The following is an 18,569-nucleotide window of genomic DNA, read 5'->3' on the forward strand; positions in this document are numbered from 1 at the left end:
GCTGGTGCGTGCCAGTCAGGGAGTGGAGGCACTACAGGCTCCTGTGGGCAACCAGGAATCCAGAGACAGCGCAGATGTGTGGGGTGGCTGAGCCCCATTTGCTGCCTTCTACCCCTTCCACGCCATGTTTACAGAGAAGTTACAAGCAGACAGCTCAGTCTTATGCTCAACCCTGAAATAAGGCAAGGGAGAACTCAGGCCACAGAGTGACTTTGGGGCCCGCCAAGAGCAGCTCAGAACGGCCCCCCCCTTCCAGGTGAAGGGATGGAAGTGTTGCCTAAATCTTTAGGGGAATGTAAGAGGCACTGGCCCCAGGCTGGCAGGGTGTGGATACGGACTCTGCTGGAACTAGAGAGCCTCAGCCCACACTCCAGTGGCTCAGGCCTGTAATCCTCCAGGCTGAGATCCCAGGATCTTGGTTGGAAGCCAGCCTGGGGCTCAAAAATCCAGGAGTCGCTTGTCTCTAACCACAGATTAGGCTTTAGTGAGAGTGTGTTAGCCTTGAGCAAAAAGTAGCCCAGGGAAAGTGTTTGGGGGCAGGGGAGGGCGGCAAGCCAGGCACCTGTGGCTCACACCTGTAATCTTAGCTACTAAGGAAGCCGAGACCTGAGGTTTGTAGTTCGAAGCCAGCCTGGATGGGAAAGTCCATGAGGCTTCCCCCCAGTTAAGCACCCAAAGGGCCAGAAGTGGAGCTGTGGCTGAAATGCTGGAGAGCTCCAGAACAGCATCCAAGCCCTGGGTTCAAGCCCCGGGACTGACACAAGAGACCCAAGGCGAGCCACACAAGGCCTGCGGCTCCGAGAAGCCTGGGGGGGCGCGGGGCGCCAGGGCGGGGCCAACGGTCCCGCGGCCGGCGCGTGGGCAGCGCCGCGGCCCACGCTAACGCCCTCGGCGCCTCCCTGGGCCTCCGCGGCGCTGCCCGGAGGCGCGGGCCGGGCCGGGCTTCGAGGGGCGCCCGGCATCCCGCGTCCGGCAAGTCGCGGGAGGCGGGCGGGGCGCGGCCCGGGGCGGGTCTGCCGGGAGGGGTCCCCTCCGTCCTCCACGGCCACGCGTGGGGCTCGGCCCCGCGCCCCTATGGCGCCACCGCCCGGCGCGCCGGCCCCCGCGGGCCTGCGGGCCTCGCCCTTCCCGCACCCGGCGCTGCACGTCCTCCACCGCGCCGCCCTCCTGCTGCTCTTCCCGGCCTACTGGCTCCTGGACCGGCTCCTGGGCCACTGCGCGCCGGCGGGGCCCGCGGGCGGGCGCGGGTGGCTGCGGGCCGTGGCGGGCGGCGCCGCGGCGCTGGCGCTGCTGCTGCTGGCCGGGCTCCCGCTGGCGCTGCCCGGCCTGCTGCTCTGGCTGCCGCTGCAGGCCCTGCGCCGGCCCTTCCGCTACCGGCCGCCGCCGGCCTGCTGGGCGCCGCCCGCGCCCTGGAGCCCGCGCGCGGGCCCGCGCCGCTTCGGCTTCCTCACCGCCAACCTGTGCCTGCTCCCCGACGGGCTGGCGCGCTTCAGCAACCTGCCGCACAGCCAGCGGCGGGCCGAGGCGCTGGGCGCCGCGCTGGCCTGGGCGGCTGCGAGTGCGCCCCCGCCGCCCTCGCCAACCCCGCCGCCCTCGCCGGCCCCGCCGCCCTCGCCAACCCCGCCGCCCTCGCCGGCCCCGCCGCCCTCGCCGCCCTCGCCACCCTCGCCAACCCCGCCGCCCTCGCCGCCCCGCGCCCCCCGCGCGGCCCTGCTGGCCACCCTGCCCGCGGGCCTGGACTTCGTGTGCCTGCAGGAGGTCTTCGACCTCCGGGCCGCGCGGCGCCTGGCACGCCGCCTGGCGCCCAGCCTGGGCCCGGTGCTGTGGGACGTGGGCGCGCTCGGCCTGCGGCCCGGGCCGCACCTCAAGCTGCTTGGCAGCGGGCTGCTCCTGGCCTCGCGCTACCCGCTGCTGCGGGCCTCCTTCCGCTGTTTCCCCGACTCGAGGCGCGAGGACGCGCTGGCCTCCAAGGGCCTGCTGTCCGCGCAGGTACCCGCCGGCCGGCCGGCTGGGGGGGGGGGGGCCGGGGGCCCGGGAGAGCCGAGCCTTGAGTGCCGTTGCAGGTGCAGCTGGGCGCCCTGGACGGGCGGTGCGTCGTGGGGTTCCTGCACTGCACGCACCTGCAGGCGCCCGCCGGTGAGCACCTCGCCCAGGCCCCCGCCGCCCCGCGCTCCCAAGGAGCTCTAGTGGGGTCAGACCCAGACACGAGGGGAGGCAGAGTGTCCAAGGCGAGGGTCCTGAGCTGAGCCTGCCACCCCCCCCACCGCCCTGCACTCCTAGAGGACGGGGCCCTGCGCTGCGCACAGCTCACGCTGCTGCTGGACTGGGCAGAACAGTTTGAGGAGGAAGGCTGCCAGAGCGGAGAGGTGGTGGCCTTCAGCGTGCTCCTGGGAGACCTAAACTTTGACAACTGCTCCAAAGGTGAGCTGACACTGGGATGGGACAGAACCGAAAGGCCTGGGCCCACCCACCAGGCACCTGGGTTTTCTCCACAGAGCACAAGCAGGAACAGGAGCACAAGCTCTTCAGTTGTTTTCAGGACCCCTGCCGGCTGGGCACGGGCCAGGAGCAGCCCTGGTCCCTGGGTAGGACACCCGGGGAGTGGCCAGGGAAGGCTGTAGGCAAAGCACCGGCTGATTTTGCCTTCCAACCCCACAGGGACGATCCTGAGCACCTCCATGCTCCACCACTCGGTAGCCAGCTCCCCGGAAATGCTCCGCAGGTGAGTAGTAGCCACTGTGTGTGTCTGCGCACTGAGAGGGATGCCTTACCTCCATCATACCATCCCTCTCCCAGGGCCCTGGAGCAGGAGAAAGATCGCCACATCTACATGGCAGGCTCTCCCCAGGGCAGCCGGAGAGCTAAACCCTGGAGGGGCCGACGCCTGGACTACATCATGTACCGGGGAGTGCCGGGGGGCCTACTGAACCCAGTAAGTGCCAGAGCTCAGGGCAGTGGGCCCGCTGGCCGAGACCACACCTCAGCCTGACTCCCACCACCAGGAGGTGGAGCAGGTGACCTTCAGTACCGCCTTGGCTGGGCTCACAGACCACCTGCCCGTGGGCCTGCAGCTCCGCGTTTCCCAGGGTTCCGACACTGGCACGTAAGGTGCACCACGGGGATGGTCAGCGACACGGACGGACCAAGACGTACGCAGTGTTGGGTCTGGCCTCTGCCCCAGAAGCAGGCGATTTAATTTATGGCGAAGTCCCTCACACGGCCTCCTGGGCACGACGGTACTCATAAACGCTGCCCCGCTCAGGGAAGGCTGGGGGCTGCGGAGGAGAACCGGGAGGGGGGCCGGGGTCCTCTGGGTCACCGTAGCCCCCGCCGCCGGGCGTGTGAAGGCAGAATACGTCCTGTGGAAGGAGGCGCGGGGTCAGCGCGGGGGCCGCCGGGGCTGACTAAACCCTGCCTCTGACTACTTCTGCATCGCGGTCCCTCCTTGAGGGCAGGGGTGGGGTGAAGGCCAAGGCCGCATCGCTCACCCCAGGGTACACGGACACGGACGTCTTCCCGCCCAGGTTCACCGTGCGGCCATCCTTGCGGATCAGCAGGTTTAACCCGCGGGCGCCAGGCTCGCCCCCTGCGGGGAAGGCAGGGCCGGGGTGGAGGCGGGGCCGGGCCGGGCCGCGGCGGGGGAGGGACGGGGCGCCGCCTACCGTGCAGGCCGTACGGCCGGAAGGCGCGGCGCTCGGTGAGCACCGACAGCAGCGCCTCCTCCCGGAACAGCAGCTCGCGGACCACGCCGTCGCCGCCCCGGAAGCGGCCGCGGCCTCCGGAGCCGGGCCGCAGCTCAAAGCGGCGCAGGATGACGGGGTACCTGCGCGGGGCAGGCGCTCAGGGCGGCCGCGGCCCGGGCCCCGCCCGCCCCGCCGGCCCCGCCCGCGCCGGCCCCCGCCCCCGCCGGCCCCGCCCCGCCCCCGCCGGCCCGGCCCACCGGCTCTCCAGGATCTCCGGGTCGGTGATGCGCGTGTTGGTCATGTGGGTGTGGACGCCGCTGCGTCCGTGCCAGCCAGGACCCGCTCCCGCGCCGCCCGCCACCGTCTCATAGTAGCCCATGTGGGCGTTGCCCAGGGTCACGTTGTTCATGCAGCCCTGGCCGGGTCAAGGGGCAACGGCGAGGTGGCACTCGCTCCCGGCCAGGCCCCGCCCCGCCGCCCCGCCCCCTGGCTGGCCCTCGCCCCGCCCCGCACGCTGCTGGCTCCGCCCACCGTACCTGCGAGGCGGCACAGGCCCCGAAGGCCCCCAGGATGACGTCCACCACGCGCTGCGACGTGAGCACGTTGCCGCCCACCACGGCGGCCTCCGCGGATGGATCCAGAATGGAGCCTCTGGGAATCACCACGCGCACGGGCGCCAGGCAGCCCTGCGCCCCGCGAGCGGCTCAGGTTCCAGGAAAGCCCACCCCAGGCCCGCGCTGGGGTGACCCGCACTCCGGGACCCGAGCTCGCCTCTGCCCACCTGGTTGAGTGGGATGTCCCGGCCCACCAGACACCGCAAGCAGTAGATGAGCGAGGACAGTGTGATGGCGCGCGGGGCGTTGAGGTTGCCGAACACCTCAGGCCCGGTGCCGGTGAAGTCAAACACAGCGCTGCCCTGGCCAAGGGGGGGGAACATCAGGGGTCGCGGGGCCACGCCCCACCTTCCCTGACCACTGGGGCCCCCACGGGGAGATCAGGGGTCACGGGGCCACGCCCCCGCCTCCCGCCAGGCCCCACCTGATTGAGGTTGACCTGAACGCGGAGGCGGATGGGGGAGCCGTCGTCCATGTAGTCCTCGGCCAGCACCTCCAGGGGCAGGCCCCGGGCCTGCCGGGACGCGCCGAAGGCCCGCAGCATGTCCCGCACGGCCAGCTCGGCGTTCGCCTGGCAGGGAGAGGGGCTCAGACGCGCCATGCCACCCTGAGGAGCCCCTGCACTGCCCGTGCACCTGCACCCAGGCCCACCTGAATGTGGCCCATGTACGCCTGCACCACATCCAGGCCGTACTGCCCAATGAGCTCTCCCACCAACTGGATGCCCTTCTGGTTGGCTGCCACCTGGGCGCGGAGATCGGACAGGTTGTCATGTAGGTTCCTGGTTCCGCTGCAGCCGGAGATCTTGCCCGGTGCCCGCAGGGCCTCTGTCACCGCTGGATGGACAGGGTCTCCACTGAAGCACTACTCCCTGCTCAGGCCGCCTGGTGCCCTTTCCTACACCCGCTGCGTCCTACCCAGTGGGTCTGAGACCTCCTGTTGTCCCCTCCCTCCCCGCTCCCTGACTCAGGGCCCCTGAGGACGCCAGCCTCCACCCTACTCTTCTGCTGACCACTATCCCACGGCATGTTGGGCAGCAGCTTTGCCAATGACCTCACTGAAGCTGGAGGTCATTGCCTGGGGGAAGGGGACTCCTTCCTGCCTTCTCTGCATCCTCCCTTTCTCAGGACAAAATCCACTTCCCTGACACTCCCCAGCTTGCCCTGCTCACGGGCCTGCCCATGTACCAGGTACCTGTCTGATCTCCACCCTCCTATCTCTGACCTGAGAGGCTCCTTTCCCACTCATACCAGCAAGAGAGGTCTGCCCAGCCCCTCCCACACCTCAGCAGGAGAGGTGGGCCCAGCCCCTCCCACACCTCAGCAGGAGAGGTGGGCCCAGCCCCTCCCACACCTCAGCAGGAGAGGTGGGCCCAGCCCCCCCCACACCTCAGCAGGAGAGGTGGGCCCAGCCCCCCCCACACCTCAGCAGGAGAGGTCTGGCTCAGCTCCTCCCCTACACCTCAGGAGAAACCTCCTGCCCCGCCCCCCTCCCCCCACAGAGCCTGGCCTCTGGCCATGTCATGTGTTTGCACTTGTCTGCCCGGCTTCCGCTGACCAGGTCACCTTGTCCACGCCCCTGGCACCCTAAGGACCTGTGGCGCGCGCAAACACACACACACACACACACACACACACACACACACACTACCCTGTGTCTCTTCACACTGTTGCCCTGCCCTCAGACCCCTGCAACCTCAAAGTAATGCTCTTTCCCACGGCCTCCATCTCCCAGCAGCTGGCTCTGTACCAGGAACTCCATCCTCTAGTTGTCCAAACCTGACACCTCACTTCCCCCAAAATTCCATCCAACACCCACTCTGAATTTCCACCCAGCACCTTCCATCCTCCACCCAGCTTCACACTCAGTATGATCCAGGGCCACTGCCGCTGGCACACCCGACCCCTCCCCCCATCCAGGACTCTCTGGAACCCGCATCCCCTGCAGGGATGCAGGCAGCAGTGCCAGCCGGGCCAAAAATCCTCATCCATGCCTCGCTGCTGGACAGCCAGGCCCAGCTGTACTGCCCAGCCCCAGCCCCAGTGTGGGTGGGAACAGCCATCCGTCTTGAAATGGACCCTGCTCCCTTCTGCACGCTGCTGCTTGGATGTCCTGGACAATTCTCACCCCAAACCACCTTCCCAGGGCCTTCCAAGGCTCAGGTGGAATTCATCTCAGTCCCCCCGGTCATGCCTGAGGATCTGCACTGGCCCAGAGGACTGAGGGTTCATCAGGACAGGCCTGGGCTGTGGGCTGGATCCCAAGGGCCAGCTCAGCCAGGCCTAGCGCAGCCCATCCCAGCCAGCTGGACGCTCACCACGGCCCCCCTCCCACTCACCTTCCTCCTGGAAGACTCCCCCCTGGACCAGCTTGAAGGACAAAAAGACAGCGCCCTCCTGCTGCAGTGTCGTGGAGTGGGGGGGCATGGAGCCCGGGGTGATACCCCCAATGTCAGCGTGGTGCCCACGGCTAGCTACATAGAACACAGGCCGAGTCTGACCTGGCCAAAACACCTAAGCAGGGGAGAGCAGTGGTCAACCGTGTCCCCAGAGGTAGTCACCCCAGCCAGCCAGGCAGCCCTCTTACGGGAGTGATGACAGTCAGGTCCGGAAGATGGCTGCCTCCCGCACTGGGATGGTTGCTGAGCAGAACGTCGCCAGGGTGGAGATTGGAGCCCAAGTGCTGGATCTGAAACCAAGAGACAGGTGCAGAGTGGGGGAGGAAAGCAGGGGCAGGTCAGGGTGGGTGAGGAGGCGCTCTCCGTACCTGGAACTGCACGGTCTCCTGCATCGCGCCCAGGTGCACAGGGATGTGCGGGGCATTAGAGACCAGACCCCCGTCGGGCCCAAAGAGGGCACAGGAGAAGTCGAGACGCTCCTTGATGTTGGTGGAGATGGCCGTGCGCTGCAGGATGCGGCCCATCTGCTCTGGGGACACAGAGTAACCAGGTGCCTGCCGGCCCCGCCTCCCCACGCCTGGCCCCGGGGAAGGGGGCTGGGGCAGGATGCCACCTGTGCATCCTGCGATGGGACCCCCAGGGTCAGGCTCTCCGATGCCCAAACCCGGGACCTGGCACGCCCCACAGAGGATCAAAGTGGCCACATGCCCATGTGGTCGCCAGGCTGTAGCCGTGCCCATGTAAGAGAAGCTAAGAACTCCTCTGCTACCTCCATCCTGTCTGGCCCAGCAATGGCTTGGTCCCCAGGCACAGTCTCCCAGGTTCCAGAAAGCCCCTGGCCTAATCCCACCCAGATGAGCTCGTGGCACCTGCCTCTCACACGGCGTTTGTCCTGCCTGAGACATGCCCGCCCGCGAGTTGCTAGTAAGAATTGTTCCCCTCCTCTTGGCCAGGGGATGAGAGCTGATACAGTCCACCAGCCCGCCTGCGCCTCTCCCACGTTCGGTCCCACAGCAGCCAGGCCTCACCCGACAGTGGTGGCCACTCACCAGCGATGCTCATGAAGCGGTGCGAGAAGATGGACAGCTGGATGGGATCGAGCTTGGTGCTCACTGTGCTGGGCGCCTCGGCCCCCACAGAGATGCGGATATCCCCGGTCTCCGTCACTTCTGCCTGGCAGCCAGGCTCCACAAGTATGGTGCTGGGAGAGCGGGTGCAGGGGAGCTGCCAAGGGGCACCCCAGAGCGCCAGGCAAAGCGGCACGCCCACTGCAGTCCTAACAGCTCAGGTACCCCCCGCCCCCCACGCACACACACACACCAGCCCCTGGAAAGGCTTCCTCTACCTATTGCTGTCGATGATGAGGCAGGGCCCGTGGAGCTGGTGCCCATAGCCCAGCTCTCCTAACAGGTACACTGGGGTCTCCTGGTAGCCTCCCTCAAAATAGCACTGGGTCACCTGCAGAGGATGTAAAGAAGCCGGGCTCCGAGGGCCCCCGAGCGCCCCGCGGCCCCCACCGCAGCCTGCCCTCCCCACAGGCCTCAGCCATGTGCGAGCCAGGGCGGGGAGGGTCACAGACCTTGTCCACGCGGGGAGGCCCGGTCTGCACTCTGGGCGCGTCCTCCAGCCGGAGGCCACTGCGGCCAGTGCCCCTCACCCTGACGTCGTCTACCACCACCGGCCTCTCGGGGATGACAAAGCCAAACTCCCTCATGTACCTGTACCCCACCCAAAGACACCACGAAGGTGAGGGAGCCGAGGAGTGGCTGCCCCCCAGCTCCCAGGAGGAGGGCTCACAGACCTCTCCACAAAGGCTGCCCCGAAGTCTCCGGCATGGGGGGAGTGGGCTGTGGCTGGGTGCTGGTGGGCAGACACCATGAGGGCACAGTCCGTGCCCTGGTAGCGCAGGTGCAGGAAGCTCTCGGTGCTGATCTGGGATCTGTGGCACACGGTGGGGCGCTCACCCAGAGCCACCCAGGACGCCTGTCTCACTTCCTCAGGCACTGAGAACCCAGGAGTCCTCTCCTGACCACAAATCGCCCTTAAGGTCCCTCAGGCAGTGACCCTGCCAATGGCATGGCAGGAACAATCAGACCCTGTGCTGGCACCGCTGGACCCACCTGGGGAAGCCCTGGGCCTGCAAGGCCTCCACACACTGCTCCTCCAGGCGGCTCAGCCTCTGGTCCAGCTGCACGAAAGTCTCAGGGGTGTAGGAGAGGGAGCAGGGCTCCTGAGCCTCGTGCACCACATCCGCCAGGGCCAGCCCCAGCGCCGACAACAGCCCGCTGTGCCTGCAGGAAGAGAAGCACACAGTGAGGGCATCTCCAGAGCCAGCTCCCCGGCCGCGGCCCCGCCCAGGCCCACCTGTGAATCCAGAGCCGGCTCCCCGGCCTCACCCTCCCCCCCCCCCCCCCCCCCCCCGGCCCAGGCCCACCTGTGAATCCAGAGCCGGCTCCCCGGCCTCGCCCCCCGCCCCCCTCCCCCCCCCCCCCCCCCCCCCCCCGGCCCAGGCCCACCTGTGAATCCAGAGCCGGCTCCCCGGCCTCGCCCCCCGCCCCCCTCCCCCTCCCCCCCCTGCCCAGGCCCACCTGTGAATCCAGAGCCGGCTCCCCGGCCTCGCCCCCCGCCCCCCTCCCCCCCCCCCCCCCCCCCCCGGCCCAGGCCCACCTGTGAATCCAGAGCCGGCTCCCCGGCCTCGCCCCCCGCCCCCCTCCCCCCTCCCCCCCCCCCAGGCCCACCTGTGAATCCAGAGCCAGCTCCCTGGCCTCACACCCCCACACACCCCCCACACCCCCCACACCCCCGCCCAGGCCCACCTGTGAATCCAGAGCCAGCTCCCCGGCCTCACCCCCCCCAGGCCCACCTGTGAATCCAGAGCCAGCTCCCTGGCCTCACCCCCCCCCCCCCCCCCCCCGGCCCAGGCCCACCTGTGAATCCAGAGCCAGCTCCCTGGCCTCACACCCCCACACACCCCCCACACCCCCGCCCAGGCCCACCTGTGAATCCAGAGCCAGCTCCCTGGCCTCACACCCCCACACCCCCCCCCCCCCCCCCCCCCGCCCAGGCCCACCTGTGAATCCAGAGCCAGCTCCCCGGCCTCACCCCCCCCACCCCCCCACCCCCCCACCCCCGCCCAGGCCCACCTGTGAATCCAGAGCCAGCTCCCCGGCCTCGCCCCCCGCCCAGGCCCACCTGTGAATCCAGAGCCAGCTCCCCGGCTGCGGCCCCCGCCCAGGCCCACCTGTGAATGTGCACGCTGTCCATGCCGAGCGCCCGGGCAATGGCACAGGCGTGCTGCCCACCGGCTCCCCCGAAGCAGGCCAGCACATGGGCTGAGGGATCGTGGCCTCGAGCCTGGGGACCAAGAGAACGTCAATAGCACCCCTTCCCCCAGGCCAGGCAGCCTCTGTCTCTACGCGGTGGACAGGGCTGGGCGAGAGGTGTGGGGTCAGGGGCAGGGCCCACGGGAGATGAGGCGGGCATACCTGGGTGAGGGCCCGGATGGGGCGGCACATGGCCTCGTTGGCCACGCGTATGAACCCCATGGCCACTTCTTCCAGGCTCAGCGGGGAGGCGGGGCAGGGGCCGGTGGTCAAGAAGCTGTTGACCTCAGCGGCCACAGCTTCCAGGGCCTTCCGGGAGGCCTCGGGGGACAGTGGCTGGTCCTCTCCAGGCCCGAAAATGCAGGGGAAGGAAGCAGGCAGCAGGCGACCCAGGACTAGATTAGCATCCGTCACGGTCACAGGGCCCCCTGGGAGGTGGGCATGGTGTGGAGGTTGGGGACTGGGGACAGGTGGCCCGGAGTGGGAGGCTGGGATGGAGCTGGAGGAGCAGGGCAGGCCCAGGTGACTGTGGAGAGGGCAGGGCAGGCGTCCAGGGCTGGGTCACACCTTACCTTTTCGGTAGCAGGCGGGGCCTGGGTGGGCACCTGCAGACTCGGGCCCAACAGCAAAGAGGCCAGACCTTGGGAGACAGAGGACTAGACTTGGAGGCGGGAGAGAGAAAGGGTGAGAGATCCAGAAGAGAGGGGTGGAAACCCACCTGAAGAAGAGGCGGGAGCCCCCGCCAGCCGCCACTGTGTTGATATCCAGCTGGGGGGCCTGCAGGGTGACGCCAGCGGTGCTGGCCTCGAAGACGTGCTCAAACTCCCCGGCATAGCGGCTCACGTCCGTGGACGTGCCTGGTGGACAGCATGCTGGGAGTTCCCCGACGCGGCCTGGCAGGGAGAATATTCCCCAGGCCGCCCTCCGCCCCGCCCGCTTCCGCCCCTGTACCTCCCATGTCAAAGCCAATGACGGGCTGACCGCCCTCCAGCTTGTAGGTGGTGGTAGAGTAGCCAACCACGCCGCCCGCGGGCCCCGAGAGCACCGCGCGGGAGCCTCTGAAGGTGTCCATGGGCGCCAGGCCTCCGTCTGAGCGCATGAAGAGCACCTGCACATCCTGTGAACCCCGGGGGGGGGGGGGGGGAAACAGGGCATGAGCATCTGGGCCGGCACAGCACCTGGGCCAAGGGCGGGCCTGCACACCAGGCCGCCCCGGGTACGCCAGGCTGCCCTGGGCCTCACCTTGAGCTGGCCCTGGAAGCCTCTGCGGAAGCCCTGCACATAGCGCTGGATGGCGGGAGTGAGGTAGGCATCGGCGCAGGCTGTGTGCCCCCGGGGAACGATCCGCACCATCGGCATGGCCTCCGAGGACAGGGACACGTGCGTGAACCCCAGCTCCCGGGCCAGCGTGCCCACCTGCTGCTCGTGCTGGGCCCACCTACAATGAAAACTCAGGGTCACTGTGCCCGCCAAGACCCCAGGCCCTGGCGGGCCTGCCGCCTCCCGCCGCCGGCTCCTCACTCACGTGTACGAGTGCATGAGCACCACGGCGAGGCTGCGGATGCCCCGCGCCAGCAGCCCCTCCAGCTTCCCACGCAGCGCCCCCAGGTCCACCGGCTGCTGCACCTCCAGCAGGTCCCCTGTGCGGCCTGCAGGACCCCATGGAGCCCAATTAAAGGATCTGCTTGCCTCTAGACCTCACCGCCGCTGGGGCGTTGGTGAGTGGTTTGTGCCAGGGGAGAAGTGTGACACAGAGTCCCTCCGCACAGCCCATGCTAGCACCAAATGGGTGGCCCTCTTGCCCCAGCCTCCCAAAGGCTGGGATGACAGGTGTATTTGCAGGCATGGACGCTATGCCCAGTCAACTCTTCCTTAACTTTGTCAGTGGCAGGGATCAAACCCAGGGCTTTGCGCATGCCTGGCAGGCACACCTTTCACTGGAGACCGGGCGCCTGGCTCTCCCCGGTACAGCACCACTCGCTCCTCCACCTCCAGCACGTCCTCGTACAGCACCTCCGGCATGGGCACGGCCTGGGCAGGGAGAGTGGGTGGGGTAGGGTTGGCAGGCCAAGCCGAGCAGGCCAGGGCCTGCTCGGCAACTCCACAGGCCCAGGAAGCAGCCCAGCAAGGCCAACGGTGGGGGGAGGGTTCTTTGCCCTGGGGCATCAGAGTGTGCCCGGGGCCAACTGCCCCACCACCACGGAGGCCGCTCCTACCAGGAGCCCAGCCACAGCGGTGGGGCTTCCACCTCACCCCACACAGGGCGTGGTGGTTAGCCCGGTGGGGAGGGGTAGAAGCCCCCTGCTCAGCATGCAGGTGGCGGGTAAGAGCTCACCAGGTCAAAGAGGTCGGGGCGGGCCTGCGTGCCAATGTGCAGCAGGTCTCGGAAACCACGTGTCACCAGCAATGCCACCCGCTCTCCCCGCCGCTCCAGTAGCGCGTTGGTGGCCACTGTGGTCCCCATGCGGATGCTGGCGATCTGACTGGTGTCCAGAGGCTGGTCTCGGGGCAGCAGCAAGCCCCCCTCCTGGGGGTCACCAGGCCGGCATCAGGACCCGCTGAGCTCCCTCTACGCCCCACCCTGGCGCCTTGGCCCACCTGCTCCAGGATCCGACGGATGCCCTCCGTCGGCGCGTCTGCGTAGTTGGCGGGATCCTCTGACAGCAGCTTCAAGACCCGCACGTGCCCTCCCGGGCACTGGGCAAAGACGTCTGTGAAGGTGCCTCCGCGGTCGATGGCAAAATGGAAGCGGCCCTCGGGGGTGGCCATGCTGGTGTGGCTGGAGTCCGGCTGCAGCTCTTCGGCGGGGAGCCCTGGGAGAACTGGACAACAGGGAGGCTGAGGGCCACGCCTGGGGGCTGATCTGCACGGACCGGAGCCGGGCACCCGCGGCGGACCCGGGCAGGCTCACCCTGGGCCCTGGCCTGCGGGCCGCAGCCGCCGGGCAGGGCGGGGCGGGAACCGTGCAGGCGGGGCGGGGCGCCCGGCCGGAGCCGGAGCCCACCAGGAGCGGGCCGAGGAGAGAGGAGGGCAAGACGGGAGGAAGGCGCTGGGGCGGGGGTCGAGGGCCCACCTGTCCGTCGAGTCAGCTCCGGCTGGCAGCGATCTGCTCCCCTGCCCGCCCCGGGGCCGGGCCGGGGGGGCGGGGCGGGGCCTGCCGCGGGGCGGGGCCGGGGGCGGGGCCTGCCGCGGGGCGGGGCGGGGCCTAGCCCCCAGGTCCGGGCTCAGCCTGCGGATTGCACAAGCACTGCCCGACCCGCCCCGCCCCGGCGCCTCCGCCCTCCGCCGCCCGGTGTCCCCGGCGACCCCTGGCCCAGGCTGCGGGCAGCGGGCGCTGAGCCGCGGCTCAAGGTCACCCTTCCCGGTGACCCGGGCCGTTCCCCCGAGGCGGGCCTCGCTGGGATTGCGCTCGGGCAGCCGGGCGACCAAAGGGCGACTGGAGAGCAACGAAGGGGAGCCCCACCCCGGGAGCGCGCAGGCGCGCGAGGGGCCGGACCCGCCGCCGCCGCGGGAGGCCCGAGCCCAGACCGCGTCGAGGGGCTGCTGTCCTCCCAACGCGGGAGGGCCGCACGGGTGGGGCAGGCGGGGGGATCCGGAGGGCTCCGGTTTCCTTTTGCTGTTGCTCAGGGAGTTGAGTCCCAGAAAGCAGAGGCCCGGCTCCACCAGCCCTCGTCCCAGGGCCCTGCAGGGGAGGAGGCCAGGTCCCCGGCGGCCAGGGCGAGCGGCTCACACCCGGCAAGGGCGGCGCTGCCCCACGCAGGAACCGGGGAGGTCAGCGAAGCCCCGGCCTCGCCTAGCAGCGCCGGCCACGAGCACAGCCGAGGCCCCCGCGGCTCCCCGCCCCAGCCCTGCGGGGCCTGGGAGGCAGGGTGCGGCAGGGTGCGCTGGGCTTGCTGTGCGCTGCGGTAGTGGACTCTGGGCTGCCCGGGGCTCACGGCTCCCTGGCTCCCTGTCGTCCCGGAGCAAAAGGAAACGTGGTACTCCCTGAACAACTAAAGTACCACTGACCAAAATGAAGACCAGGAAGTGGAAACATGTTTGGGGGAGTGGGCAAAGCGAGCACAGGAATGCCAGGAGGAAGGGCGACCAATGTGTCTTTACATTCAATGTACACTATGTGCAAAACAAACTATCTAACTTGAGGGTAGTCATGGGAGGGGGGAAGAAATGAGGCATAACAAGAGGGGCGACATTCGCTGGGCCCTGGTGGCTCGCGCCTGTCATCCCAGCTACTCAGGAAGTTGAGATCTGAGGATCACAGTTCAAAGCCAGCCCTGGCAGGAAAGTCCGGGAGACTCTTACCTCCAATAAACCACTAGGAAAACGGAAGTGGTGCTGTGGCTCAAGTGGTAGAGCACTCACCTTGAGCTGAAAAGTTGAGGGACAGCACCCAGGCCCAGAGTTCAAGCCCCATGACATTGTACTCAAAGCCTGAGTTATAGAATTGTAACTCCTTTTTACAACTACTTGATTGCAACAATAATAACAATAACAATGAAAGGACACAGGGCTAGAAGGACCAGATCCAGTGCCTAGTCCAAGTCAACACAGGGCAGACAGAGGTCTGACTGATTCAGAGCAGCACGGTGGTATCTGATTCCACTCTACCTGACATCTCCTGTGCACCCAGGGATGTCCTCACCCCACACTCAGTCCCCTGGTGGCTGTTCCTGGCAGTAGTTCGTCTCCTGGCTCCCTTTCCCGGGGGTCTCACCCCTCTGGCCTTCCCTGGGTCATGTGAGATGGATTCCAGCTCCCTAGAAGCTGTGGCCCAGCAGCATGCACTCAGGACCTACCTCCCCCGTGGTGGGCTGGCCGAGCTGTCCAGCCTCCTCCAGATGGCCACCCAAGTGAGAGGTGCCTCCGACAGTGCTGCTGCCAGACCCTCGCCCTTTCCCTTCCTGCTGCCCAGCCCGCTCCTGTGCCCAGTGGGGGCCCTAGACCAACACAACACAGCAAGGAGTGGGAGCCCCCCCCCCCCGTCTCCCCTATGGGCAGCTGTGGGAGCTCTGGTCAGCGGCCTCATGTCAGTGCGGGTCCCCTATCTGACTCAAGGCAGACTTCTACAGAACGCAGCGCACCTCTGGCCCTGCACTTAGCCTACTTTTTTCTTCTTCTTTTTCATGCTGGTCCTGGGGCTTGAACTCTGGGCTTGGGCACTGTCCTTGAGCCACTTTGTACTTAAGGCTAGTGCTCTAACACTTGAGCCACAGCACCACTTCTGGTTTTCTGGTGGTTTATTGGAGATGAGTCTCATGGGCTTTTCTGCCTGGGCTGCCTTTGAACCTCAATGGTCAGATCTTGGCCTCCTGAGTAAGGCTAGGATGACAGGCGTGAGCCACCAGTGCCTGGCTTCAGCCTACTTTATTTTTATCCAGTCCAGACTTATGGCCCAGACCACAAGCTCCTCTCCAGCCTCTCCATCTCCTGTCTTTGCCCCAGATGTAGTTCCTGTGAGGTCAGAGCATTCTAGGTCTTGTCCCCCCAGCAATAGCCTAGCTGGCCCTCTCCCCCTCATGAGGCCACGCCCCCTTCCAGATGTCTACCTGCACTTGCACTAGCTTCACAGCAACCTGACTGACCACAAGGCACCAAAGCTGCAGAGCAAAGGTCCCTGCTGGCTGCTCCCAGTCCGCCTCCTCCGCCAGCCTCACGTGGTCACCTCTGCCCCTGAGTGTAGGAATGCCTAGCTCCCTCTGTGCTGCACTCCTCCTGGGAGCTCAAGGGAGGGAAGGAGGTGCCAGGCCTCACAGGCCCTGCCAGCTGCCTGCTCCAGTACCCCAGGCTCTGGATGGAAGGCCTTCCCAAAGCTCAAGGGCAACTTCCCCTCTCAGGGCAAAGCCACCCAGGCCTCCCACTCTTTCTCATCTGGAGGGCGTCCAGCCTGCCTTGGCCACTTCAACTATGTAAGTGTGTGTGTGTGTGTGTGTGTGTGTGTGTGTGTGTGTGTGTGTGTGTGTGTGTGTGTGTGTGTTTCCAGAACCTGCCTGGGGTTTACGGCTTCACCTTGGCCAACTTTCAGTCCCTTCTCTCTAGGAATGGGGCTGAGCTGTTCCCTGCCCCATCTTTTTTTTGGAGGGGAGGTGAGAGGTGGGCCTTGAATTCTGGGCCTGGGCGCTGTCCCTCAGCTCTTCAGCTCAAGGCTAGCGCTCTACCATTTAACCACAGCACCACTTCTGGTTTTCTAAGTGGTTTATTGAAGATGAAAGTCTCATGGACTTTCCTGCCTGGACTGGCTTTGAATTGTGATCCTCAAGTCTCAGCCTCCTGAGTAGCTAGGATGACAGGCGTGAGCTCTCAGACGTGGGGCAGCTTCCCTGACAATCTTAAAGTCCAGGGAGCACAGAGCAGGGGGCAGCGTAACCTCCAGCTCTCTGCCCTGAAGGCCTCTCCTGTCCTGCCTACCTCACGTTCTTTATCAGTCTTAAAAACAAGTCGCTGCCGGGCTGGGAAGGTGGCTCAGTGGTAGAGCACTTGCCTTGCATGCATGAGTCCCTGGGTTCCATTCCTCAGCACCACATAAGCAAAAAGAAAAAAGCCGGAAGTGGCTCTGTGGCTCAAGTGGTAGAGTGCTAGCCTTGAGCTGAAGAGCTGAGGGACAGTGCCCAGGCCCAGAGTTCAGGCCCCACGACCGGACCCAAAAAAAAAAAAAAATGCCTGCCAAGTCAAAGCCTCCACACCATCTGTTCTCTTGGCCTAGAAAGCCAACCCCAGCCACACCATTCTCTTCTTTTTCTGCAGCTCCACTCAGATATCACTACGTCAGAGCTGTCACCTCCTCCCTGCAGTAAGAGCTTCCTGAAAGACCCCCACACACACTTGTCCATCTCGGCTGCCAGCACCCAAGGCCTTGTACTCAGCAGCGGTCAGGTCTGAGCTGGCTGAGGCTCACCTCTGTCAGCATCCTTGAATTTAATTGTCTTGCGCCTGGGCACCCGGGTGCCTCCGGTGACCTCCGCCAGAAATCCTGAGCTGCAGAAGCCCAGGCCGCTGCCCCTGCTCCGGAGGACCAGCTTCAGTTCCTGGTTCTCCTGGATAAGCTGTACCAGCCGCCGTAGCTCCTCATTCTCCTGTGCCAGCCGCTGAATCTCCTGCCGCAGGCCCTCATAGCTGCTAAGAAGGGACATGACCAACAGAACGTGGTAGCAGCTACTTCGTGGCTGGTATATTGGCCGGGGGCAGTTCCGCCATTGTGAGGTCAGCGGCTGCCCCACCCCTGCATTCTGGGGCTTCAGGCCTGCGGCCCAGCCATCCCACCGCCACAGCACCACCCGATCTCTGACTTCTGGCCCTGAGATCTGGCCCGCCATTCGGGCCCAAGCCTCTGTTCCCTTCTGGAAGCCCCTCATGGACACAAACCTTCTCTGTCCCAGCCTGGCTCAGGTGTGCTGTCGGAGAAGTGTGGGACTCAAGCACACCCAGCATCTACCTGGCACCCACTGGCCCGCCATGCAGCCCCCATGCCAGGCCGTGAGTCTGCACAACTTGGGGCAGCCCCTGAAAAGACGAGGGCATTTCTCACCCAGCAGCAGCAGGAGCTGGACATCCATGGCGGGACAGGCCGGGGTGAGCAAGGAGATGATCAGGAAGGAGCACCATCAAGGCAAGGGCGCCAGACACCGGGGCGGGGCCAGCCCTCCTCAGGAGGATCTTGGGTCTGTGGTTCAGATCATGTGAAGGACTTCTTTTTATCTGCTATCTTTTTGTTGTTGTTGTTGTTGTACGTGGGGCTCCATCACTGGGCCTGGGTGCTGTCTTTGGGCTCTTTCAAGATGAGCACTCTAACACTTGAGCCACAGCACCATTTCTGGTTTTCTGATGGTTGATTGGAGATAAGAATCTCACAGAAGGCAAGCAAGGTGGCTCACGCCTGTAATCCTAGCTACTCAGGATCTTGAGATCTGAGGATTGCAGTTCAAAGCCAGCCCAGACAGGAAAGTCCATGAGACTTGTATCTACAATAAACCACTAGGAAAAAAAAAAAAACGGAAGTGGCACTGTGGCTCAAGTGGTAGAATGCTCGCCTTGAGCTGAAGAGTACAGGGACAGCGCCCAGGCCCAGAGTTCAAGCCCCACAACCCACCAAAAAAAAAAGAATCTCCCAGCTTATCCTTCTGTGCAGTTGTTTTGTAGTCATATTATAATTATTTACTTGACATCATCATTTCCTTTTTGCTTGCTTGATGAGTATGATTTTCACTCTGGAATTCCAGGGGACAAACCCTGGTGTGTCCTGTCCTGTGGTGATCGGGAGCGATGGAGAAGCGCTGAGCCTGAGAGCTGACCTACCGGAGGCTCTGCTGCATTCATTACAAGTGCAGCAGTGACAATTTAGTTTCTATAATTAGGAAATAATCCCAACCCCAGGAAATGTGAGTGAATACTCACATACTAGACACATTCAAGACCCATAGAAACTGGGAACAGGGTAATGGACATTTCCTCATGGATTGAAAAATCTCCTCAAGCCCTGGCCTATGACAGACTGTCCCCTAACAGGAGCAACTATCACAGTGAGAACTAACAGGAGCAATTATCTCATGATGGGGAC

At 65.7% G+C, this 18,569-nt stretch overlaps 2 protein-coding genes and 1 long non-coding RNA gene across 3 annotated transcripts; 2 read left to right on the forward strand and 1 right to left on the reverse strand.

Moving 5' to 3' along the window:
• The first annotated feature begins 1,074 nt into the window (after window positions 1-1,074).
• Window positions 1,075-3,172, forward strand: LOC138806074 (sphingomyelin phosphodiesterase 5-like). Its single transcript, XM_069991605.1, has 8 exons — window positions 1,075-1,591; window positions 1,685-1,989; window positions 2,064-2,136; window positions 2,281-2,421; window positions 2,496-2,585; window positions 2,659-2,722; window positions 2,797-2,932; window positions 3,003-3,172. The coding sequence occupies exons 1-8, from the start codon at window positions 1,075-1,077 to the stop codon at window positions 3,105-3,107; spliced, it is 1,431 nt and encodes a 476-aa protein (XP_069847706.1). The 3' UTR covers window positions 3,108-3,172.
• Window positions 3,160-17,160, reverse strand: LOC138806075 (5-oxoprolinase-like). Its single transcript, XM_069991606.1, has 27 exons — window positions 16,911-17,160; window positions 12,617-12,840; window positions 12,354-12,545; window positions 11,950-12,049; window positions 11,544-11,667; window positions 11,261-11,456; window positions 10,970-11,135; window positions 10,737-10,875; window positions 10,591-10,658; window positions 10,181-10,446; window positions 9,937-10,049; window positions 8,816-8,986; window positions 8,497-8,634; window positions 8,275-8,413; window positions 8,041-8,153; window positions 7,745-7,896; window positions 7,064-7,224; window positions 6,884-6,985; window positions 6,636-6,810; window positions 4,949-5,133; window positions 4,722-4,868; window positions 4,465-4,599; window positions 4,220-4,369; window positions 3,941-4,098; window positions 3,663-3,823; window positions 3,489-3,586; window positions 3,160-3,359 (listed from the first exon to the last, which is right to left on the reverse strand). The coding sequence occupies exons 1-27, from the start codon at window positions 17,143-17,145 to the stop codon at window positions 3,213-3,215; spliced, it is 4,155 nt and encodes a 1,384-aa protein (XP_069847707.1). The 5' UTR covers window positions 17,146-17,160; the 3' UTR covers window positions 3,160-3,212.
• LOC138806076 (uncharacterized) lies at window positions 15,752-18,174 on the forward strand. Its single transcript, XR_011365724.1, has 2 exons — window positions 15,752-15,924; window positions 16,760-18,174. It is a non-coding gene; the product is annotated as an uncharacterized lncRNA (long non-coding RNA).
• Window positions 18,175-18,569: the final 395 nt, after the last annotated feature.

This window comes from Dipodomys merriami, unplaced genomic scaffold (assembly GCF_024711535.1).
Source record: "Dipodomys merriami isolate MVZ:Mamm:240054 unplaced genomic scaffold, mDipMer1.0.p SCAF_4, whole genome shotgun sequence".
NCBI classification, from domain to species: domain Eukaryota; kingdom Metazoa; phylum Chordata; class Mammalia; order Rodentia; family Heteromyidae; genus Dipodomys; species Dipodomys merriami.

Coding starts and splice junctions, on each gene's coding strand:
- LOC138806074 (XM_069991605.1), top strand. CDS start 1,075: ATGGCGCCACCGCCCGGCGCGCCGGCCCCCGCGGGCCTGCGGGCCTCG. Junction 1,592..1,684: donor GCCCTCGCCAACCCCGCCGC/CCTCGCCGGCCC, acceptor CCCCGCCGCCCT/CGCCGCCCCGCGCCCCCCGC. Junction 2,137..2,280: donor GCACCTGCAGGCGCCCGCCG/GTGAGCACCTCG, acceptor CTGCACTCCTAG/AGGACGGGGCCCTGCGCTGC.
- LOC138806075 (XM_069991606.1), bottom strand. CDS start 17,145: ATGTCCCTTCTTAGCAGCTATGAGGGCCTGCGGCAGGAGATTCAGCGG. Junction 10,659..10,736: donor GGCTCCCGCCTCTTCTTCAG/GTGGGTTTCCAC, acceptor CTGTCTCCCAAG/GTCTGGCCTCTTTGCTGTTG. Junction 8,635..8,815: donor CAGGCCCAGGGCTTCCCCAG/GTGGGTCCAGCG, acceptor CGTGTGCCACAG/ATCCCAGATCAGCACCGAGA.